This window comes from Dendrobium catenatum, unplaced genomic scaffold (assembly GCF_001605985.2).
Source record: "Dendrobium catenatum unplaced genomic scaffold, ASM160598v2 fragScaff_scaffold_1400, whole genome shotgun sequence".
In the NCBI taxonomy this organism is placed as follows: Eukaryota; Viridiplantae; Streptophyta; class Magnoliopsida; order Asparagales; family Orchidaceae; genus Dendrobium; species Dendrobium catenatum.
In genome coordinates, this window is record NW_021319862.1 from 596,067 (window position 1) to 621,916 (window position 25,850).

The 25,850-nt window shown below is 35.7% G+C and overlaps 2 protein-coding genes across 2 annotated transcripts; one reads left to right on the top strand and one right to left on the bottom strand.

Annotated features, from left to right (window-relative positions):
- Window positions 1–1,831: 1,831 nt before the first annotated feature.
- On the bottom strand, window positions 1,832–12,166 carry LOC110092206. The gene is made up of 2 exons (XM_020816649.2): window positions 12,006–12,166; window positions 1,832–4,368 (listed from the first exon to the last, which is right to left on the bottom strand). The coding sequence occupies exon 2, from the start codon at window positions 4,158–4,160 to the stop codon at window positions 2,298–2,300; it is 1,863 nt and encodes a 620-aa protein (XP_020672308.1). The 5' UTR covers window positions 4,161–4,368; window positions 12,006–12,166; the 3' UTR covers window positions 1,832–2,297.
- On the top strand, window positions 7,526–21,536 carry LOC110092262 (dirigent protein 6-like). Its single transcript, XM_020816747.2, has 4 exons — window positions 7,526–7,780; window positions 15,877–15,922; window positions 16,193–16,258; window positions 20,974–21,536. Exons 1-4 carry the CDS (start codon window positions 7,526–7,528, stop codon window positions 21,534–21,536), a joined length of 930 nt encoding a protein of 309 aa, XP_020672406.2.
- The last annotated feature ends 4,314 nt before the right edge of the window (window positions 21,537–25,850 follow it).

The following is a 25,850-nucleotide window of genomic DNA, read 5'->3' on the forward strand; positions in this document are numbered from 1 at the left end:
TGGTTGAATTGATTTTTTACATGTAGCATTACTTTTAAAATAAATGTAATAACGTTCGTCTGATGACAACGGCGTCAGGCAACTGCACAGAATAATTTCTCTAAGATTAGAGAGAGTCGTCTTAGAATTTGGTCACATAAAACGACGGCCTTTTGATTACTTGGTTAGAAAAGTAGATGGGGTGGGATGAAGGTTTAATGTTGTTTTTATTGTATTGAATGAAATTAAATATAATTTAACAAGTTTGATCTCTAATTGAATATATTTGAATATTAGCTTATTTCTTTATTTATTTTCATGAATATATATTTGATGAGCTATTTATTAATAGGGAGATTTATATACATACCACTTAATACTATTCTATTTATATATTTAACACCTAAAATTTTAATATTACATACATACCACTCATAGTTCATTTTCATATCAAATATGAGTGGTAGAAATGAAATATATGAGTGGTAGGAAAGATAAGAACGAAACCTTAATATTAGTCATAGTTTGTGTATTTGCAAGTCACAATAAGTCCAAGAATACATTGGTATTAAAATCAGGGTCACCTAAAAATGGAGATTGAACTAATTCAACTTTTATTTGAAATTTTCTCTTCTAATCAAACACGCAAAAGACTCGCAATTTCATTGAGTGCATAGATTATGGTCTCATTTGAGATGATTTTTTACTACTTAAAATAACTTTCTAGTCTAAAAATAATTTTATTGTACCATAAAACTATTTTAAGAAACAGTAAGAAACCAGTCTCAAACAAAGCTTATAATGGCTTCAAGAGACTTAGCTTTGAAGACTTTCTTCAATGAAGTACATGTGATCCAATCAATTTCATCAGAATTGTTAGCTAGATACATCTGCTCATGATGAGGCCTTTATAGTTTCGATTGGCCGATTAACCACCACCATCACCGCCGGCAACCATAAGTTCTCGTTAGGGTTCATGTGTTCGTTAGGATTCATACACATGAACGCATCGATCTTTTAATTTATCTAGTTTTTCATGCCTATTTCTATATCTAGATGAATTCTCTCTTCAAACAATTTTATTTTGCCTATATACTTATTAAATGAATGAATGCAATGTAAAGATCAATAATGAACAGTTGGTACCAGCCACAACGGCAACGCGATGTAAAAAAGAATTCAACCAAAAATATATAAGTTTAAAATACATAAAAAAAATATACAAAGTGAAAATAAATTCCTCAAAATTTTATTCTATATTTCTTTTTCATAAAATAAAATGCACAAATTTCAGCAAAACAAACAGGTCCTTCATAATGTTCAAATCTTTTCTCCTTAAGAGGAACAATTATTACGTCCTCCGACCGGATGCAGAGAAACATCCGGTCGCAGGCAAAATCCTGCTATACCGAGGTGTACCGAGTTTTTTTCGAAAAACTTGATAAACCTCGGTTCAGCAGGATTTTGCCTGCGACCGAATGTTTCTCTCATTCGGTCGACCGGACCAAATAAAACTTCCCTTAAGAGGGCTTAGTCATTCTTTGGTCATCTCTATTGTTTCTATTTACCAAACAACCCTTCATAATAAGCTTAAGATTAAATTAACCATCAACATATACAAAGGTAGTTCATCAACCCATAGGGCCAATGAAAGTGGCAAATAGGCAATGAGCTAAGCTCCATAGCCCATTGCTTATTAAGACTTTGTTTGGGACGACTTTCTTACTACTTCATAAAGCAATTTTTTAGTATAAAAATTAAAAAATTTATATAAAAAACTGCTTTAAGAAGCAGAAAAAAAGTCGTCCCAATCGTCATGACTACGAATATGATCAAATAAATACAGAGGGAATCATTACAATTCAATGTAGCAGCATATATTCACAGGAAGCTAAATAAAAAACAATCAGAAGTACAGCATTGACAAAGATCCCTAGCGTACATTTACAACTACAGAAGCTAAAAGAGCCCATAGCCCTACCCTACTTATTCTTTTCACAAAAGGGATTAAACTTAGGCTTCATTTGGGGCGGCTTTCTTACTGCTTCTTAAAGCGATTTTTTAGTTCAAAAATTAAGATTTTTTACTAAAAAAATTGCTTTATGAAGCAGTAAGAAAGCTGTCCCAAACGAAGCCTTAATAGAAGGCCATCATAGACAATGGAAGATGAAAAAACTTGGCTTTCTCATCTACTTCACACATCCAGTTAACAACGGGAAATAACGGTTGGAAAGAAAAAAAAAACAAGCAAGCCAATCACAGAAGACCCCAGTGAAGGCAAGGAAGCTAATTACTAACCCTTCACAAGTTTCCATAATTCATGGTATAAAAGGAACTTGATTTGAATTGGAAGTGCTGCACCCTTCAGCCTGGTTTGCAGAATGATTGACTATAGCTCCACTACCTAGCAAAGCCATAATAAGACTACCACCATGAACTCTGCCTTCTGGAAGTGAAGCCATTCCATTTGTGGGATCACTGAATTTCCTCTGATCCAGGTTCCTCCAGGTCATAAGATTTGAATCCTTTTCAACAACAATTCCCTTCATCTTATCAGGTTTAGCTGGTAAAGCTTTAGGAGCTCCGAGAACTCCTAGCGTCTCTCCACCATGAACCTGGTGGTCCTGCATCAGAGCAAGGTGAGCAGTACAAAGGCCAAGCTTTCCCCTGGCAAATCTACCGCAGCGAGGCCCGCTGGCATTTATATCTGGCCTGGCTTCACCCCACGAGCATCTTTTGCCACCTCCATGAGCCTTGCAGAAATCAGTGCTCCCCTGGGCACTCTTCACACAACCTTCATACTGGCATCGCCGGCCTCCACCATGACGAACACAGTAGTCCGTTCGACCTCTTGCGCTCTTAGTGCATTCCGGTGCAGCGCACCTCTTACCGCCACCATGGGCAACGCAGAGATCGGTCCCGCCGTGTACACTCTTAGTACACACACCACCACCTTGAAACAAGCATCGCTTCCCTCCGCCATGGCCTTTACAGAAGGGAGTGCTTCCTTCTGCGCCTTTGCTGCAGTCTGGAAAGCTGCAACGCTTTCCTCCACCGTGAGCTTTGCAATACATCGTGCTCCCCTGTGCACCTTTTGTACATTCCGGGAATTTGCAACGTTTGCCTCCACCATGGGCAATGCATAAGCCCGACTGGCCTTCCGCACTTTTTGTACATTTTTCCATTTGACATCTCTTGCCACCTCCATGCCTAATGCATAATCCAGATTTTCCTCTCGCAGCTCGTGTGCAGCCATCTTTGCTGCAGCGGCGACCACCACCATGCGCAATACAATAATCTGTGCGGCCTTCAGCACTTTTCATGCAACCAAGGAACTCGCAACGACGACCACCTCCATGTGCCTTACAATATTTAGTCCTTCCTTCAGCTCCCTTCTGACAATCAGCTTTCTGACATCTTTGACCTCCACCATGAGCTATGCAATGTCCAGAAGCACCCCTAGCTCCTTTCACACAATCTGGATACTGACAATATTTTGTACTACTGCTTTTATTTTGCTTTTGAATGTTCACGGAAGTACAGTCAACTGAGCTTTTCGGCGCTTCTGTGACAATTGATAACTGGCTTATATTTGGAAATCTGACTGATTTAGAAGATCCTGTGTTGTAACCATATGGAATTCGAATGCTGACATTTTTCCAGGATGATGAAACCACTCCATCATCAATCGCAGGCCCAGGAAAATTGACCGTTGAAGCCTCTATGCTAAATAGATGTTTTGCAGGGGCTTCAAGTTCACTTGTAATAGATGATGCGGATGCTCCAACAGATAAACTCAACTGAGTATCGATTATAGGATTTGTGGATACTGAATTTGTAGAGGTTACAGAACGGACCTTAGCAAAATTTGTATTTTCAGCACCGAGTTTAAGTTCGAAATTTAAATCTAGATCCATGGAACATTCTTCATCAGCAACATAAGCCGAAGAGTAAGTGCAAACAGTTCCTGAGCTCCTCTTACTGCTTTCTGAGGTACTTGTTGAACACTGTAAAACTGAAGCCCGTGGGACATGCCCAGTACCCCTACCTCCATTAATATCCTCCCACTTCCTCTTTGTTCCTTTCATGTTGAATCCATGAACACTGGAAGTGTCCAGTGAATCTAGCCGTAGTGTGGTATCTGCTTGAGAATCTAGCCTCTGATTAAAAATTGATCCCATTGTTAAAAAGGCTTATAGACGCATAAGATTCAAGTGTTTGTCACTCGCAGATGGGAAAGCTTCTTATCAAAACAGAGAATTACGGTCATATCTTATTTCAAACAAATCTTCATAGAAACAAAACAGTTAACGAACTTCAGGGAAAAAGATTGTCACTTGCGGATGGGGAGCCATTCAGAGTGTTTGCCTCCTCCACTACCAAAACCAGCTGAATTATTAAGAAAACTTCACAAATGATGCACGTAGCTCCAGGAAAAGATAGCAATTAATGGTTACTGATGTGTCGCAGATACTGAATTCATGAAAAAAAAAAATCTAAAAAACTAAACAAGCCAATGTTTAAAGTCAACGAGGAAGAGTTAGCACATTCAGAAAATTCTAGAAAAGCAAATGATTTGCATGAAAACAAGCAGTTCTCCCATATACAAAAACTAAATTGAATAAATAATAAATAAACAGAGAAAAAAAAAACCAAATGCATAGAGACTGAGAAAACATAAGGATACTTAAGAAGCAATTAAATTGCATCTTAGTTGCATACAGAAACATAATTTCAAGATTCAAATTAAGTTACTGGAAACTTAATATGTGCATGCAATGACAGATCCTGACATGTATGATTAAAAGAGCAAGCTTCCACTATCACTGACAAATACTCTGACAGTAACAAAACCAAACACACAGCCACCGTTAATACTTAACAAACCTTTGATATCATAGCCCTACACGTGTACAGCCAAACTCTATATAAGCAATGTACTGCAATGAACAGTAACACAGGTCTTTACATTAATGTGAAATATTTCTGCTATTGTATTATTTCCTGTATAGCTTTTTAGATCTGCTTACACAGTGCATAACAAGCACCGTCTTCATGGCATCAGAGCAGATGCAAGACAAAGCCCTCTGTACTATCGCAATGGCCCGTTCATTGTCCTCACAAGTAGCAGAGCACGCCGCTGACAACTCCACAGAACCCATACACATTCCCTCTTCCCTGAATCTAGTTCTTTCCAACATCAAAACCATTGTACCCATCTCCCTTTCTAATGACAACTAACCTATGTAAGGGATCCCAGATTCTCAAGCACTGCGAGCAAATGGCTTCACCGGATACCTAGATCATACTGATGTTTGACCTCCGTGTCTTCAACATCAATCCGATGACAGTACCGTTCCCAACCCCTGCTACACCCAGTGGCTCCTTGTTGACCAAAATCTAGCAACATCTATATGCTCCACCATATCTGCCTCTATTCTACCCTACGTTCTTCATCTCGACGCCTACTTAGAAATTTGGAGCACACTCGAACAACTTCAAGCCTCTAATCGCTTAAGAGTCATTCAATTGAAAAATGAGCTCCACAATATCTCCACGAAGAAATTCACCATGGCACAATATCTCACATCAATCAAAACATTAATCGACAATATTGCAGCAGTTGGTTCCACAGTCGATCCTAAAGACATTATCCTTTACATACTCAATGGTTTACCGCCTTCCTACCAAGCGTTTAAGACTTCTATTCGCACAAAACTAATACCAGTCAGTCTGGACAATCTCTATTCTCTACTCATCAATGAAGAAATTAATCTAGCTGTCGAATCTTCATGAGAATACCAATCGGCTGATCCATACACAACCCTGTATGCATTTTGAGGTCGAGGTCGAGGTCGCAGAGGCAAAGGACGATTCTCTACCAGCTCATCCATTGTCAGTCGCTCCAATCTCTCTTCCACAACTATCTGCCAAATCTACACTAAGCGTGGCCACTCAGCCCAACAATGCTGGCACCGTCTCAACGTCAACAACCCTCGCAACTCCTCGAAGGCATCATCCAAGGCTCTGGTTGCAAATGCTTCATCCCCCATCACTCGACTAGTACATCGAATCTGATATTATCACATCTGACTCACTCACAGGACAATATCGTGCAACCAACTCAATACCAAGGAGCGAACAGCATCACTGTTGACCATAAATACTAATATTCAAAGAAGACTTCTAAATCGTTGATCGACCTTGAAAATTTTCTAAGGTATTAAGAATGCAATTTTAAATCTTACTATATATCTTTGTTAATGTTGATTAAAGGCATTAACCTATACGTGATGAGGACATCAGATTTCGACACGTGTATCATCGGAGAAATCGTAGATCGACAGCTATGATTCAGAGTCTATATCTTTGATTTATTTTCATGTATTTTTCTATTTTGATATTTTCAGTTTACTAGTTTACCCCTATGGATGTTGAGTCCTTGTTGTAGCCCTTGGGGCATATGAGTCTTTTGTGTTTGTCTTTTGTTGAGACCTATATATAGAGGTCCTTATCTTTGTATGAGGTTAATGTTGAATGAATAAAATTTCATATTTTGAGTTCTTGATTGTGAGAGCTTGAGAGGTGAGGAGTAACCTAGGAGAGGCTCAACGAAATACCCAACAACCCCATTTGTGGGAGCTCTTGGTTCCTATCATCTTCTTCCACTTCTTCCTTCTCCCCTAGCCGCCGGCTCCCCAAAACCAGCCACCACCTGACCGAACAGCAACCCGCCCCCTCCCCTTTCCGTTAATCACTAGATCCCGCCCTTCCTACCTTCCGTCCGGCCCCACTTCCCCCACCACCACCCGCCGAAGCCAAGACCCGAAGCCGTCGGCCCCCATAGAACCCCCACCCGCCAGCCAACCAAAATCAAACCTTGGAATTTGATTTTCAAATTCAATTAGGCTTTCATTACTTTCCAAATTTCGTTCCTTTGTCATTTAGGAAGTTTCATATTTGAAATTCAATTTGAAATTTGAATTTTAAATCCCTCCTTAAATGACAAAACCCAATTAGGAAATTCTTCATATCTAATCAAATCTGAATTTAATTCAGAATTTGATTTATTTATTTATTCAATCACATGGGCCCCACTCACATTGAATTTAGACACAAAAATAAATCCCCATGAGGCCGGCCCCTATGTCCTCCCTCCCTCTCTCAACTTTGCCACCTAAGCAACATTTAATTTCCCCCTAATTCCCTCTAGTAACTGCCGGCCCCATTACTCCCTTAATTGGGTTGATTTGAATTTCAAATTAGCCCTCCCCCTTTAATGAAAATCTGAAATTAAACTTCAGATTTTTCCTCTCATCTCCTTTCCCCCAAACTACTTGATTCAACCAAAAGAAACCCTAACCCTAGCCACCCCCTCAACCTCTCAAGTCATGTCCCATCATCCCCTCCCTTTCTCCTCACCAATCTCAAGTGTGCTCTTCCCCAACCATTGCCACCACTATGCAGGGCCGATCCGGAAGTCAACCATGGTTTCTTATTTGATGATCAAGGACAAACCAACATCCTTGAATCTCCTTTCTTTGATATGAAGCTAGACGTGGATTCGTCTGTGGAGGATTACTTACATCGCATCTTGTTTACACTAGTACTTTCCATTGAGGGGCACATTCTTCCCGGACGTTGGATGTTCACTAGTCATCCCGTGGATTCCCCGTCACCGGCTACTTCCCCAACGGACTATCCTTTGGGCACCATTTGTCTCTTAGTGGCATTGCTCGGTTTGCTCTCAATCTTCCTCCGTTTAGGCCCCACAGTCAAAAGCATGAGCGAGGAATCCAAGGTGAAGAGTTCTATTTGTTAGCCGTGGATTATTGTTTTTGCCATAACATTACTCTCTCTATTTTTATGTTGTTAACTTGATAGCATCCCGTTAATCTAGTTATAACTATATGCTTTGCATAGTCTCTAATTGATAATTCTGAAAACCTAACTTGGGTAAGCATTAAATCTATAACTAGCAAAGTTTTAATAATCTTATTAAAATCCCCAAACAATTCTTGTTCCGTTGCAGGGTTTCACATCAATACGATTTTAAATTGCATTATTAATTAATTCTTTTTATTGACCTGAATAATATCCTACATATACATGATGATGCAACCAGCTTAAACCCTAATATACAAGATGACTAGTTATGATTTCATAATGCAACAAACATAAAGTGTAGTGGGATTACATTTTAAGAAAATTTGAGGATTTACACATCACCCGTTACCAATTAACCAACAACTCACTTTCTTCAAATCAAAATGAAAAGTACTATCCTTCGAGCTCAGATAATAATGAAATAATTGTAAATTTTCTAGAATTTTAGAAGAACTTTGAAACACAAAAAATTAGTAAGAAAAAAATTAATCTGAAAAAAAAAATCAAGCATATCATTTTTTGACCAAAATCAAGAACACCGAGTTGTTGTTCCTTCTTTGAGGCAATCCTACCCCTAACGAATAGCTACACGACTTTCCCTAGTTTCCTTCTTTGAGACTAGAAAGCAATCTGGGCAAAAAAAAAAGCGATGATATTGCTCCATTCACTAATGAGGCTATCAAGGCTTAAGTTAGATCATCTTGCTTAAAGAGCACATTTCAATTTAGATTCTGTGGGTAGAGCTACATGTAGGTAAATAACACCTAAACTAAAAATATTTAAAATCAAGAATGAGTGGTTGCTTGCCTACTTCCAGCTTTGCTTTATGTGGTTAGAGTATGGAATGGGTATGCAAAACCTAAGCCAAAACCCATTTATAGATTCCCACTGGAGATTTATCTATCTATTTCAACTCAAACTAGGTCCAAGATCTTTTACCCTGAATAGCTCCCTAAGATGAAACATATTTCGCATAAACAAAACTTAAACCTAAATCTCAAGTTTTCATTGTGTTGTCCCTACTTTGTAGACATCTCAACTAGACCAATAGAGCTGAATTCAAGTTACTAAGATTAAGATTGGCCCGATATCAACTATCCTCAACTTCAAACCTATTTTGAAGAAAATCAAATCTTTCCCAAAGAAGTTTGGGTTAATTAATATTTACCAAAGCAATCTTGCTTACTTAATAATGCCTACCCTAAAGATAATCAAGCCTTCCACAAAGAGTTTGATGTTAAAGAGAAAAAAAATTCATGTAGCCGACCCCACGTAATAGGATAAATCTTGATGTTGTCATTATTGTTGTTGTAAATAAAGATATCAATGCTAACACTGAAATAGAAATTGAATTGGCTGCAACTTCTTCTTCACAATAATTCAAAAAAAAAGAAGTGAGATTGCAACATTGCAAAATTTTAAAGATAATTTAATTATAATGAATTATTTAGTTGCATTATTAAAAAAAAATAGTTGCATTATTAAACTATTAACATTTTATTTTATTTTAAGTTATATTAAATACAATGTTCATTAATATATAGAGTAAAAAAATTATAGTGACTGAAGAAGATTTTGAAGATGACGATGAGACCAAATTAGAGGATAACAGAATTGTTACATGTAATGATTCTTTTGAAAATGTTGAAAGTGAAGGAGAGGATGTTGGGAATCTTAATCCTCATCACATTAAGATTTTCAACGAGTCTTATTCGAAGCTTATTTCACGCTTTCACTTTAGAGATTTATTTATTTTTTCTTCTTATATGATTTTGTGATTTATGATGATGAATTATGTTAGTTTATCTACAATTTATGGCATATTTACAAATTATTTTTAATTTTATGATCTTTAAAATATTTTTGTTTGAGGCATATGTCTTGATCCTCCTCAAGCCTTAGGCCTCACCTCACTAAAATAGTATACCTTCATTCTCCTTTTTAAATCTTGGTTACGAAGATGAGATTCAAGCTTTGTGGATAGTTAGAGTCAGGATGGCATTATATTTGCTTGAAAACAATATTCTTGATTTCGAAGCTACTCAATTCTCTGGTTAGAATCTTCTTGAATCTTCCTAACAACTCTTATAAGATCCTCTCAAACTCACTAACTCTTCTTGGCATTTAAAATTTACTCTCGGCAACATGCCAGTCCACTCAAGATTCCGCGTGACAACATTGTAGACCCCTAAGAATCTCCCTTAGTAACTTTCCAGTCTTGTTAGTATGTCTTTCGTGCATCTTCTTAACAAGTTAATTGATTTCCTGATCACACACCCACATATGCATACGCACGCATATGCATATGAAAAGACTACTATCCCTCTACATGAGCAAAAACTTTTTTCCATGAGCTTTTTTTAGCTTATTTTTCACTCATGCAATGATGACAACTTACATAAAATTACAAGATAATTTAGTTATGCATCAAGCATATGAATGTAACACTATGATGGATATTCTACATGGTGAGACAAACAAATTCGTTCATTTAATGGAGCAGTCAAATAAAATGGAAATTTTTAAGCATGTATGAACTCACATATGCAATATTTTGAACTTCCAATGGCTTTCATTCCCAAAATTTATATATAGTTAGGGGTGTCAATTTTGGGTCACGGGTCCTGTTTGGGTTTGAACCTGAAACTGACCCGGCACTATTCGGGTCAACCCGAACCCGACCCATTTTTGAAAACGGGTTAGTTTTTCTGACCTGAACACGACCCACTTTGGGCCCGGGTCAACCCGACACAACCCAAATTACCCGGGGCCAACAAAATATTGCTAGTTTTCAAGTCATAAAATGGGTCAATCTCTGATTTTCGAGTAAAAAATGAGTCATTCTCGGGGTTTCTGGATAAAAAATGGGTCAATTTTGGGTTTATGGGTCAACCCGAACCTGACCCGTTTCAGGTTCGGGTTGACCATAACCCGGAAATTTTGAGTCTGATTCGTTTCGATTTTTCGGGTCATGTTAAGTATTGACACCCCTATATATAGTAATAGTTTTAAAGACAAGTCATTATTTTTTAATCATGTTTGCTTAATAGGTCAAATATTTAAGAAAATTGATCGAATTAAATCATCAAGTAGTTCTTACGTTGTAAAATCAATATGAATATTTTGGTTCTTATTCTTGAAGGTTATGAGAAAGAAGACAATAAAAAGATAGTACATAATATATACTATGCATATATAATGCTCATTTCTAATATCTAGGAATAACCAAATAACAACAACAACAACAACATCAAGCCTTTGTCCCACTAAGTAGGTTGGCTATATGAATCCTTTTTCGTCATTGTGTCCTGTTAAAAGTCAAATTCTTATTTAAATCTAATAAAGAAATATCATTTCTAATATTTTCTAACCAAGTTTTTTTAGGTCTACCTCTACCTTTCTTAACATAAGACAAATCTAAAACCTCAACTTTCCTAACCGGGTCAACGGAAGGCCTCTGTTTAATGTGACCAAACCATCTAAGGCGACTCTCTCTAATCTTATCTTCCACTGGAGCTCCAACCTTTTCACGAATATGATCATTTCATATCCTATCTCTAAGGGTAAAGCCACTCATCCACCTGAGCATCCTCATCTCTGCAGCACTTAACTTAGTTTTATGCTTCTCTTCTAATGGCCAACATTCGGCACCATAAAGCATTGCCGGTCTCACCACCATCTTATAGGAATAAAGCCACTGAAAATTATGAAAGACAGATTAATCAAATCAGAGCCCATTGCAGGACTTTGGCAAACCTCAACGAAGTTCTTTATTGTAAGAAAAGCTGAAGATCCAGAGCAAAAATGTTACCCAAATATCAGAAAAAGAAAAAAAAAATCTTTCTCGACCTTCACCCAGTATAATTAAATCAGTAAGCAGAAAGAACCTGGATTCTAGAAACACTACGTGCAACAAAAAGACAGAAAAAAGTTAACTGATCATCCAAATCTTTCCTCTCCTAGTCTCCTTCTAAGCTAATTGAATGGCAGCAAAATCTATCCGATGCAATCACCAAGGAAACGGGTCAAAAAGCCTTTTTTTTTTTCCTACAGGAACTAAAATTCGCGCGGAGAAAGAGAAACCGAGAGCCGGGAGCCCATCAAAAGGCACCAAATACACCGAGTAGGCAGAATAATACCTCGAATCGTTTCCCTCCAAACAGGAAATATCCTGAGCCCGGCGGCGTGGATATCTAGGGTTTCTCCATGCCCCTGCTGTAAGAGAGAGAGAGAGAGAGAGAGATAAGCAACAGCTAGCGCCGGAGCAAAATGGACATAAAAGAGACGAAATACAACTAGTGCGTTAGAAGCTCTGTGCGCTAAGGATAGCCGTTGATGTGCGGGGACGGTGGATAAACGAGAGCGCGTATAAATTTGTATGCGTACAACCGTTGAGTACTAAGCGGGATGAAGAAGAAGGCGGGAGTGCCACGTCATTGGCGTCGTCCATTTCCACCGTGCAACGGGAGTGGATCCCTCTGATATTTCTACGCTACGCTCGGGTACCGGTCGGCAGTCTGCCCTTTTTATTTTTTTAAATATTTTATCGGTCCAAGTGGTCAAATATGCGCAATATGATAATATAGAATAAAGGGGCAGAGATTAATAAATCAATTATATTATATGTATTTGATATAGCAAAAATAATAAAAATTATCAATTAAAAAAGATAGAGGCTCAACAAATGAACTGAATATCAATTTAATAATCTAATAATAGGTTTCATAAAATATAGAAAATTAATATAAAAAGTAAGATAAATTAGGAATTCATGTGGAAATAAAGATTGTAAATTTCTATAAAAATTTCATGCTTGAATTTTTATTTCATAAATTTGAGCCTCATATAAAGTAACAAATAACTCATGGTGCAATGGTTAGATTCAACTGTAAGCAAAAGGAATTTGTAATGAAATTATGGAGCATTGGTGGAAGGCTCTTGATGCATTGTACAGTGTAGCTGCATGCAAAAATACACCCTTGCGGGCTAAATACTAAAGATAGCAGTGACATATATGAGAAGAATGAGCCAACTAGCACTATATATATGCAAAATTATATGTTTGCATGAGTTCCGACGAGCATGATATAAGCACATATGTGGCATCTGAGGATGTTGTGCGGGTCAAAAAAGTGAATTTAAATTCGAGCTCGATTTTTCTGTGAATATATAGGTGTCGATACGGCTTGAGCTGTCAAATAAGTATACGGCTGTGATATTGACCAAGATATATATTTCATAAATTCATACTAGGCCTTCAAGATCTATTACTAAGAAATTCACTAATAAAAGCATAAAGATAATAACGAATTTGATCCTCTGCAGTAAGTAAACATAATTGGCAATGTTCAACCAACAGAAAAAATTGCCTATAAATACTTTGATAATGGTCGTATTAACTGAAAATTTCAACTGGATGGGACCAAAAACATATGAAAATGCTTCTAAAACTCCCAAATGCCCATAAAATTTTCAAAATAAAAAAACGTCAAAATTCAAGATATTTAATTTTGAAATTAACTATCAATCATTTAAAGCAAATTCATGTGGAAATAAAGATTGTAAATTTCTATAAAAATTTCATGCTTGAATTTTTATTTCATAAATTTGAGCCTCATATAAAGTAACAAATAACTCATGGTGCAATGGTTAGATTCAACTGTAAGCAAAAGGAATTTGTAATGAAATTATGGAGCATTGGTGGAAGGCTCTTGATGCATTGTACAGTGTAGCTGCATGCAAAAATACACCCTTGCGGGCTAAATACTAAAGATAGCAGTGACATATATGAGAAGAATGAGCCAACTAGCACTATATATATGCAAAATTATATGTTTGCATGAGTTCCGACGAGCATGATATAAGCACATATGTGGCATCTGAGGATGTTGTGCGGGTCAAAAAAGTGAATTTAAATTCGAGCTCGATTTTTCTGTGAATATATAAAACATATGAGCATTGGTGGAAGTCTCTTGATGCATCATACGGTGTAGATACAAGCAAAAATACACCCTTACGGGCTAAGTACTGAAGAAAGTAGCGACATATAGGAGATGAATGAGCCTAATAACACTATATATATGCAAAATTATATACCCGCAAGGGCCCTGACAAGCGTGATATAAGCACACATGCGACGTCTGAAGATGATACACAAATCAAAAAAGTGAATTTGAGCTCGAGCTCGATCCTTCTATGTGGATATATAGGAGTTGACATGGTTCGAGCTGTCAACAAGTATACGAGTGCGATATTGATCAGGATATATATTTCATGCATTCATACTAGGTCTTCAAGATCTATTACAAAGAAATCCACCAATAAAAGCATAAAGTTGATAACGAATCAAATCTTTTGTCAGCAAGTAGACATAATCGACAAGGTTCAAGCAATAGAAAATTAAAATGCAAATAAATACTATCATAATGGTCGTGTTAAGTGAAAATCTCAACCGGAGGGGACCACAAATATAAAAAATGCCTCATAAACTCCCAAATGCCCATAAAATTTTTTAAATCAAAAAATGTCAAAATTCAAGATATTTAAATTTGAAATTAACTATCAAACACTTAAAACAAAATTCATATATTCACCCTCCGCAACAGTTTGTCAAGGTGAAAAAATTTTAAAAATTACTTCAGCTCATGAAGAATTAATTTCTGATCGATAATTTCAATATAATTCATTCTCAATCTATCTTTTGTCAGAAATGATGTAGCATGTGTCTTCTAACTTGTGGTTTCACTGCCAAATTGCACAACACCGATGAGTTTGCCTGCTAAATGGCATCACAGGTAATGGTCAGAGCCCACATGTTCCCCAATGACTTCAAATTCTTGAGATATTAATCAATATAATATAATTGATAGGGCACAAAAAGATCTCTGTTAGCTAAGGTGGCTTCAAAATATATATTTGTCCCCTTAGAAAAATATTCACCCTAGATCTATAAGGTACCATTGGACGAAGCAATCCATGACTACCGACAAGAATTCGTCTATTAGGTTGGGTCGACTACCTCCTCTAACTATGTTGACTAGGGACCATGTGGCCCAAGATGATAGAACCATGAGATCTTGATCGGGTTCATCATCACTCCCCCATCATCCCCTTTAAATGCAAGGTGGTAAATTTTTAATTTTAAATATGAAATATTAAATACCAAATCATGCTCCTACTATACCAAATCTTATATATATATATATACAGAGAGAGAGAGAGAGAGAGAGAGAGAGAGAGAGATTTCATAAAACAAGTCAGTAGTCAATGCATCTTACGCTAACAACTTCTCAGATTAGCACATCAAAGTCACTTAACATAAAAGTTTTTGTACTCAATCGTACATGCCATTTTAATGATGTTCAAGAGATAAGGGATATTGATTTTACTTCTGAATATCATAACATCAAAATCTACATGGGAGTAGAATATGATTCTCCTAATCAGAGAGAAAAAAAACCATCATATAATGGATAAAATTGCCTTATTTGAAGATGAATAAGATAATAAGAAATATTTTCTTAATAATGTGGGACAGCTACTAAACACATCATTTTCAATTCCTTCTTGATCCATCAATAATTCCTTAGTTACATATAAATCATGGCTAGAGGCACAAACCAGAATCAAGTTTAGGAAGCTCATAATAAATAGAGCTTTGTCTCTAAAAATCTTTCTCTTGATGATGATGATATCTGTAGCTCTTATTCTTGATGAACACAATGATTTCTATTATCATTCTTCTTTTGTCATTAGTTCAGAAGATCGTAAATATCTGATTACTTAAATTTATTTTTCTTTCCGAAAAGAAATCATAGATCTATCACTACTTATATACTACCCTTACGTCTAATGATTGATTTCAAGCATGTTTTGATCGTCTGACAAAAGCAACTTGCAGGAAAAAACTGTTTCTGTATATTCTTATACGTTTTCTTAGCAGAATTTGAAGAGAAATGCTCAAAATAAAAGGCATTTAAATATGTACTGCAAGCAACACCAATGAATTAGCTTTATAAGCATTTTGTCTGTTTCTATTTTTATTTGAATGTAATTCGTTTGAGTAGTTACCCTGTAATTTTGACCTTATTTCTTCTTATCTTGACATTAGAATATCAGAATCTCTTGATTTAATTTATTTCAAATAAAATACTACCATGAAAGCAAAGTTAACGGCCTACAATGAGCAAGGTCTTCTACATTCCAAGAGCAAAGACATGAGAAGAGGAAGAAGGAAGAACCGAGGAAAGTTAATTTGTGAGGGAAGCATCCTAGTAACTTCTGGTAATATTCTTAATTGATAATAAAGTACAGACATGTCCACAAGTGGTGCAAGCAACTTTGGTCAAGTTTGTATACTTCTGTAGTCAACTGAGTGACTTCCAAATTGAAGGTGCAAATTATTTCCTTGTTCTAATTTAATTTAATGTAAGAGGTGAAGAGTTAGGTAAGAGTTTGATTTTTGGGAATTTCTTAATAGAAGCTTTTGAACCATCGGATAATGCATCATACCGGAGTTCCGTAGGGTTCTATATTGGATCCAAATTTATTTGTAGATAACACCCGAACTTACTGGTAGATCGAATTTGTGAGCCAGCACCCTGAAACCTGTGTGAGAATGGAGAAAAAGTGGGCTTGGTAACATGAGGCTGGGCTTTGACACAATGGTTGGGATTTCTTATGTCACATTGAAGTTGGGTAAAGCTGTGCTTACATTAACCCTACTTAGAACTCACAGTAGTGAGAGTTTTATAGAGTGTATATAAGTTTGTATGGTGTAAATGTTAGAGATATTAAACTAATTAAACATGAAAAAATTGAAGCTTAAATTTTAAACAACTCAAAAATTATAATTGTCCTGAGCTTTTTCTTTTTGTCGCCTTAAAAATTGCTTTCTTTTTCATTCAGAATTATTCAAATATCATATGTAAGAGCTTGGCCATGAGAATAGAGAATAACCACAAGGGGTGAGCCTTGTGGAAGCTTTAGATTTCATTTGGAACGGCTTTCTTACTGCTTCTTAAAACAGCTTTCTAGTACAAAAAATTTTAATATTTGTAAATTTTGTACTAGAAAATTACTTTAAGAAACAGTAAGAAAACTGTCTTAAATGAAGCCTTAGTTAAACAAAGGCCAAAGCAAAAATCCTGCAAGCAATGACTGAAGCATGAAAGTATCACTATAGCTGCTTTTCATTCAGAATTATGCTGAAACAATGAAGTAGACCAAATATTTCTGAAAATCTGATGATATAGTATGTATTTGGAGTCTGCACTGTCAGGTGGTGGTCCAGCAGAAGTCTGAGCCTCAAGTGGTGGTCCGGTGGAGGTGAAGGCCTCAAGTGGTGGTCCGGCGGAGCAACGACGTCAGACGATGGTCGACGGAATTTCATGCCTCAAGTGGTGGTCTAGCAGAAGTATGGGCCTCAAGTGGTGGTCCGGCGAAGCAACGACGTCAGGCGATGGTCCGACGGAATTTCATGCCTCAAGTGGTGGTCTAGCAGAAGTATGGGCCTCAGGTGGTGGTCCGGTGGAAGTCTGGGCTTCAGGTGGTGGTATGGCAAAAGTCTGGGCCTCCGGTGGTGGTCCGACAGAAGTCTGTAAAGCTAGAGAAAAACTGTAATAAGTGTTCAAGAGGCTCATAATCAGTGAAAACAAGATCCAATAGATTCCAAAGATAAAAAAGATCTAAAAGATGCAAAATGGTCATATGTACCATTTATTTGTTGAATTTAGGGGGCTACATGAAAGGTTATACCCATAAAAAAAGAGTACAATGCTATATAGATTACCCTAGTCCAGACTTTAGCAGTGGGCTTGGTAACAAGAGGCTGGGCTTTGAGCCTTTGACACATTGGTTGGGACTTGGGATTTCTTATGTCACATTGAAGTTGGGTAAAGCTGTGCTTACATTAACCCTACTTAGAACTCACAGTAGTGAGAGTTTTATAGAGTGTATATAAGTTTGTATGGTGTAAATGTTAGAGATATTAAACTAATTAAACATGAAAAAATTGAAGCTTAAATTTTAAACAACTCAAAAGTTATAATTGTCCTGAGCTTTTTCTTTCTGTCGCCTTCAAAATTGCTTTCTTTTCATTCAGAATTATGCTGAAACAGCAAAGAAGCTAGACCAAATACTTCTGAAAATATGATCATACAATATGTATTTGGAGTTCTGCACTGTCATTTGCATTATCGGTAACAAAATTATTTGCCATATAAAGTTGGATTGGAGATCACAATCATCATCATCAAACAACAATATCAGAAGTTTCCACTTTTTTACTTTAAATAATGAAACAGACAGTACAAAGTTGGTAAAAAATGTATAGGAAATTTTTTTTTGTCCAACTTATTTTTTCCTTTAAACATTATAGAAATACTATTATTTCAAGTACTAAATTAAGGCAAAACATTTGATTGGAGTGCTGCTAAGGCTTCCATTGGGGTGGCTTTTTTAATGCTTTCTAAAACAACTTTTTTGTATGAAAATTTTTAATTCACAAATTTTTTGTATTCAGAATCTGTTTTAGAAAGTTGTTAAAAAATCATCTCAAACGAAACATAAATTTAACATTCATTTCGTTACCTCTTTTCATTTTTAAAAGCTTTTCAATAATAAAACAATATGGGAAAAGAAATTTTTTTTTTTTTTAATCTCTAATGAGTTAAATTGTACTTCACTCCTATTTTATCTTTGATTAAAGAAATATAATCAATGAAAAATTACTATTCTGCTTCACTTAGATATAATTTAAGAATAACAAAGTGAGAAGAGATTTAATAACTTCATATAAATATATATCACTCGCATAACTCAGCATGTTAACTTCGTGTTTATTTTTTAGAATGTATATATCAAGGAACAAAAAAATAAAATTAAATATCAGAGATCATTCAAATATGAAAGGATGAGTATATGATTCGAAAGAACCAACTAAGAGGATTTGACCCTAAGAAAATTAGGATGCCTAGAAGGAACTCTAAATTTTATGTTGGGCTTTACATTTTAAGAATATGATTATATTTAATTATATATTAAAGTTAATTATTTTTAATGAGACTATGAGGTTTACACTCTTTTCATAATGACGACTACTTCATTAGAGATCGAAAGAGAACTAGAACATCACTAAGTGATATTGGTTTTGAGCCTAAATCTATAGTAAGGACTTAACTTACCACTATAATACAATCTTTTTTCTAATCTAATATAGGCGACAAGAATAATACTTACAACTCAAACCCTCACTAAAGGCTAACAAAGCCTACATGGTCATACAATCCTACCTAGAAAGAACATCTATCTAGGCCAATTAAGACGAACTTACACACACATCACATACACAAGACTCTCAGCTAACAAACTAAGATGAGCTGCATACTTCAAGTGAACTTACTCAACCAAATAGGAGGACTCAACCAAACAAGAGGATTGACTCTTAACGTATTTAAAAACAAAGAATATAAGCTTTTTAGACGATCAGATAAAAAACTACGTACCCCCATGACCCATTGTCCCATCTACTATTTATAAAATAGAAATAAACAATCAAAATCTGTAGCTGAGGGAGTAGTTGGAAAAGTGTTCTAGTGTTGATATTATAAATAATTTGAAGAACCAAAAGAACAAAAATTCCTTTATTCGCACATCCAACCATTGCAATAGCGATAAGTTACTAAGTAACAAATGAGGCATGAATAAAATAATAAAGATAAGATAACCCAAAATGGACACAGCATGGGTTAATATTGCTGTGCTGCTCCTCTTATAGTTTTAAAATAAGAGAAATAAGAAAGAAAAATAGTTTAATAAGCTCATATGATTAAGTATCAGTCATGCAATCCAGCATTTTAACTCATCGAGATATGTTCTTGGACTGTGAGTGAGATAGTATATTACTTTCTTGATGAAATATTATGAACGCTATGCTTTGTCTATCATGGCAGTCCGATCTTTGCTATTTGGTATGAAGAACACCTATAAATGATATGATGAATAAGAATTTGAGTACATCGAATTGTTGGAATCTATTATACGCCCCCCGTTTATTACTAGATAGATGAGTCAAATAGATGTAGTAACAAAATTCAAACAGTTTCTCTCATGCTGAGGTTTTAAGTTTCTTGACTGAATATGAGAATATTTAGGTTTCATTTGGGATAATTCTTTCAGTACTTTCCACAACAAATTTGAGTACAAAATTTCTTGAAAACGGCAAAAAAATAGTAGATAAAAGTTGTCTCAAACGAAGGCTTAACCACTAATGTCGTCGCCTCTAATTTGGGAAAATTATTATGTGTGCGGGGACGCCGAATGCATCCAGAGGCCAATCCAGAAGTACCATGTCACCTAATACACAGTGCATTGGGTGACGTGGCGCGCCCGAATTGACTTCCGTACGCATTCTCATACGTTATAATCTCTCCTAATTTTGGCCCGTAATCTGATTATGACATAAGAAGTGAGATTAGTGCAGATAATTTAACTACAATCAAAAGTTATTCGATCTCTATCATAGTTGAGCAATTAAGATTCGAAAACGTTCATCAATGTGAATACTTTTTACTTCAGAGAGAGAGAGAGAATGCGGATGAGAGTCTTATATGCACAATCACATAATGAATAATTGCATGACATATTAGTATAGAAATACAAAATTTTATAAAAAATAATAGATTTCATTGATATAAAGTAAAGTTCTAACTTCAAAATTTAGCAGCTAAACGCAAAGACAATAAATTAACACAATCTGCTTCAATCACAAAAATAATTTCCTTAACAACTAAAATTTGAATTGAAAAATCAAATTTAATTATCTTACGAAACAGCATTAAGATGATTTTGCATGTAGTTTAAGCCCTTAAAGTTTTAAAATTTTAAGAAAATTTCTTAGTCAGTTTTTGTCCCAATAAATATCTCATAAACATTACTGCCTACTTAATATTTAAATCTAAGAGAAAAAGTAATAAAGCTAATGAACTTAGTTGTAGTTCGAGCCAACTTAAGGCTATATATTTCCCCCTTACCCAAGTCGCATGACACACAAAGGAAACATCTCTTAAAGCATCAAAACCTTGAAGCTTCTCCAAATCAAAATGCAAGGAGCTAAAGCATGCAAGAAAAACTCCCATCTCTTATTCTCCTTTCTCCTCCTCCTTTCCTTCCATCTAACTCTGAGCCTTGCAGACAAAAAAGCAATATCCAAAGACCAGCCATGCAAGCACATGGTACTCTACCTTCATGACATAATATTCAATGGCACCAACGTAGCTAACGCAACATCTGCTCAGATTGCAGGCAGTAAGCCTCCTCTTGGTGACTTCTTCTTTGGCAAATTTGTCGTTTTTAATGACCTAATCACTGGCGACCACCATTTGCTTTCACCTCCCATTGCTCGGGCACAAGGCTTCTTCTTCTATAACATGAAGACGGATTATAATGCATGGCTTGCTTATACGTTGGTGTTCAACTCCACAGAGTATAAGGGGACTATCAATATCATGGGGGCCGATTTGATGATGATGGAAACTAGAGATCTATCAGTTGTGGGTGGTACTGGAGATTTCTTCATGACAAGAGGAATTGCAACGTTGAGGACTGATACATTCGAGAATATTGACTATTTTCGTTTGAAGATGGATATTAAATTATATGAATGCTATTGAAATGAATTGGCATCAGATCTTTGATGCATGCGTATATCAGCTTGTGTTGAGATAGTAAGGTTATTATGTTATGTGTTATGTATCTCATTTCTCTTTATTAAAAGTATGTGTCTTGCCCAGCTAGAGAGCTTAGGCTTTCAACTAAGAGGTCTTGGGTTTGAGTCTTTGTGTATGCGTTGTGTGAGTGAGTTTGCCTTGAATGGCCTAAATGTCCCAAAAAAATATATGTGCCTTTGTTTACTATCTTGTATCCTTTTCTCTGCTAAAGTGCCTAGAACTCTCGTTCAACCAATGCTAAGCAACAAAAGCAGCAGTCTAAGGCTTCATTTGGGACGGTTTTTTTACTGTTTGAAATAGTTTTTTATCACAAAATTTTTAATTTTTATACTAAAAAGCTGCTGTAAGAGGCAGTCAGAAAATTATCCCAAATGAAACTTAAATCTTCTTCCTTCTTTGTTAATTAAAGCTACCATAATTATAACTGATTATTATTGAAATTAGACAAAAAAATTATTTGTGCAGCACTCAATTCTTAATTATTATTAATATACCTTTTGTTTTTTTAAGTGAGTGATTAATTATAAAATATGTGATTTGAACTGTGATATTAACATTCTCCTCTAATAAGTGAGTCACGAATCATTTCCCTATATATACCATTTGTGCTAGTAAACATTTACATACCACACTTAATATCTAATTGTTATGATTTATAATTATTGATTTTGTAGATTAAGATGATATAAAATACTACAGAAAAAATGCCTATTACCGGCGGTTATAACCGACGGCTAAACAGCCGGAAAACCGCCGGTTGCAACTCCGGTTGTCACCGGCGGCTTATACCGCCGGAAAACCGCCGCCGAAATAAACCGCCGGTAAGTGTTTCCTACGCGATTTTTACCGGCGGTTTTAATGCCGCCGGTAAATAATAAAACCGCCGGTTAAACCATATTAACCGCCGGTTTTTGACGTTTTCCCTGTAGTGAAAGTAATTATATAAATATAGATGTAGTATATTAATAAATACAAAAATTGACAGTGATATATTGTTAAGACTTGAACAACATTTCACTTATAATAGTATAATTTAAATACGATTGTTATCTAAATAATAGCAAATGTAAAAGGAAATTACTAAATGGATTGTTGAAGGAATGAAAAAGTATTACATCAAATATGATAGGTATTTTGCTTAAAATGAACAAAATATATTTGATCTCTTGAGCATCATTTATGAATTGGGCCTTGATTTAGTGGTTCATATCCCAACTCTCAATTATACATTGTAGCTCATTTCTCAAAAAAATGTTTGGCATATTTTTTTCATTTGGCTCTTATACCGAAAGTTTATATCATTTAATAACTCATATTTAAATCTTGTTAACTGATTTTTTGACCCTTTATAAAATATATCTTAAGCATCACAAAATTGAATGGAGAAATAGAATTTGTACATCAATAATAAGTTTTGTTTGGGACAGCTTTCTTATTATTTTCTAAAATAATTTTTTTAGTACAAAAATTTCTTGAACTAGAATTTTTTGTACTAAAAAATTGCTTTATGAAGCAGCACTTTAGACTTTTAGTATAAATTTTTTTAGTTTAAAATTTTTTTGAACTAAAAAATCGATTTAAAAAGCACTACTAAGAAAGCCATCCCAAAAGAAGCATAAGATTTCATTTGGGATATCTTTCTTACTACTTTTTAAGCAATTTTTTAGTATAAATTTTTTTTTATCTATAAATTTTAATAGTAGAAAGCTGCTTTAGAAATCAGTAAGAAACCTAACCCAAACGAAGCTTAAGTAATTATAATAAAGCTAAAAAGGAATAATAAGGAAAATGTATACTCTACACATATTAGCATTTAAATTAGAACATTAAAAATAATGATGTGTTGCCCAAAAGAAATGCAAAGCTACACTTCTGGCAAGATGATTGGATTGGTAAAGGGTTTTCTTGACAGTTTGTTTAACACCCTCTCCATTTCTAATTTGAAGGTATATAACTTTATTCAAAATGGTAAGTGGGATATAAACTTACTTTTAGATCATATTCTCTCTAATGTTGTTGATACTATTAGTGATATTCCTACCAATACTAGTAATTTTGATCAACCTATTTTTAAACTTTCGACTAATGGGGATTTTTATATTTGTGTTGTGTGGAATTTTATAAGACCTAAATCTCCTTAAATTCCTATATTTGCTAAAATTTGGAACCAAGTTATTCCCACCAATATTGCTACATTCACTTGGAGGTTGTTGCATGGTTTTATCCTTGTTGATGAAAATTTGAGAAGGCAAGGGTTTTCATTGCATCAAAATGCCAATGTTGCTTTAAATATCAAACTATTCAGCATGTTTTTGTGGATGGCACTGTTGCTATTAATGTATGGTATTTATTGGATAAAGCTCTTGGCTTAAATATGAACTAAATTAATGCTTCTTGCTTCTCTGTTATATCTTACTGGTTTCACCTTAAACCTGCTAGTCATATATCTACGGTGATTCCATTGACTGTTTTTTGGCTCATTTGGATTGAAAGAAATAATTACAAACACCAGGGTAGGGTGTTAAGATGAGCTTTGACAAGATTATTATTGGTTTGAAAAATAAAATACATCAGCTGATGGGTGTGAAAAGGCTTCTTCCTAAGCACTTTAGGGGCAACATGAAGTGAAATTAAATCCTTTTTCGTGTTGTTATTGATGAAGTTTGCCTTAGAAAGCAGCTTATATTCTTGTTTTGGATGAAGCCTTCTTTGGCTCAATTCATGCTTAATATTGATGGTTCATTATCTAAATTTGGGGTTGGTTGTGGTGGTATTTCATGTTAGAGATCATCAAGGATCTGTGGTGCTTGCATTTGTTTCTTCTATCTCTACCCTAAGATTATTATTACTAAAACTATGGCTTTACATGTTGGCCTTAAGCTCTGTTTGGATCACAATATTTCAAAATTTTGGATTTAATATGACTCGATGATGTTAATTAATCTCATTTTGTCCAATAATTGTAACAATGGCTGTCTCTTCTATCTTTTCAAGAATAACAAGTCTTTGTTACAAAATTTTGATTATAATTTTAATCATGTTTGGAGAGAGGCTAACACTATGCTGATTGGCTTGCTAAGAAAGCTGTTGGCTATCATGATTTACATTTAGTCAACCTACATTATCACAAGCATCGTAATAAATGAAAAAGAGATGCTTAAAAATGATGAAGTATGGCTCAGCTTAGTTTCGCATGATCTGAATCAGTTAAGTGCTTTCATAAGTATTGTTATGCCCTAAAACATTCACATCGAAGGAAAGATAAAGAGCTTAGCATGCTAACTTTAATTGAATATCAAACATACATACAAATAAAGAGAGAGGGGGCGAGGTGCAAGAGTCATAAGATACATTATAATTTTTACATGAAAAATCCTGAAAAAGGAGAAAAACCACAGGATCTTATACAGTTAAAATGAATCCACTAGTGTTTATTGTTGATTACAAATGATACCCTTTATTGGGGGAAGGTTTTAGCTCAATATATAAAATGTAGAACACATTATATAGTTGGGGTTGGAAGAATTCAATGATATGAGAGTTATTCTCAAATAAATGTTGACCTATTTGTTTGGTTGATAGGATAATAGTTGGGCGACAGAGGTCAGGGGACCATAGTCAGGCGACTGGGGTTGAAGGGATTGTAGTCGGGCGATAATGGTCCCAGGGACGACCATAGTCGATGAGGGACATTCATCGAAGGGACTGTAGTCGGTGAGGGACGGTGGCCGAAGGGACTGTACTCAACTAGTGACATGGTCGTAGGGACGGAAGTTGACGGGTGACAATGGTCAGAGTGATCGTAGACGGTGGGTGGGGGTGGTCAGAGGGATAGTAGTTGACTAGCGACGGTGGTCGGAGGGACCATATTCGATGCGTGACAGTATTTGGAGGTAACATAGTAGGTGGAAAAGGGTGATCAATGTGACTAGCTAGTCGGCGTGCGAGGGTGGTCTGATGGATCGTAGTTGGCGGGCAACAAAGGTTGGAGGGTCGTAGTCAACGGGTGACAGTGGTCGGAGGGATTGTAGCCGACGAGTGACAATGGTCGGAGGGATCGTAGTTAGTGGGCTTCAGAGATCAGATGAATGACCAACAATGGTTATCGGATTGAGGTCTCATAACGATGATCAGGCAGAGGTCCAACACCAGCAGCCTGGTGGTGCGAGTTCATTAGCCATGGTACCTGGGTAGAGTCATGGGATTCTTTAAGCCCCAAAGTTCTCTTGAGTTTCTAGCTCAAGATCTAAGCCTACA

What these genes read in the sequence shown, in the direction of transcription:
- LOC110092206 (XM_020816649.2), bottom strand. Translation starts at nt 4,160, where the DNA reads ATGGGATCAATTTTTAATCAGAGGCTAGATTCTCAAGCAGATACCACA.
- LOC110092262 (XM_020816747.2), top strand. Translation starts at nt 7,526, where the DNA reads ATGAAGCTAGACGTGGATTCGTCTGTGGAGGATTACTTACATCGCATC. An exon ending in GCATGAGCGAGGAATCCAAG is followed by an intron (nt 7,781 to 15,876) that starts GTGAAGAGTTCT and finishes CCAATGAATTAG; the next exon opens with CTTTATAAGCATTTTGTCTG. An exon ending in TTTTTATTTGAATGTAATTC is followed by an intron (nt 15,923 to 16,192) that starts GTTTGAGTAGTT and finishes CATGTCCACAAG; the next exon opens with TGGTGCAAGCAACTTTGGTC.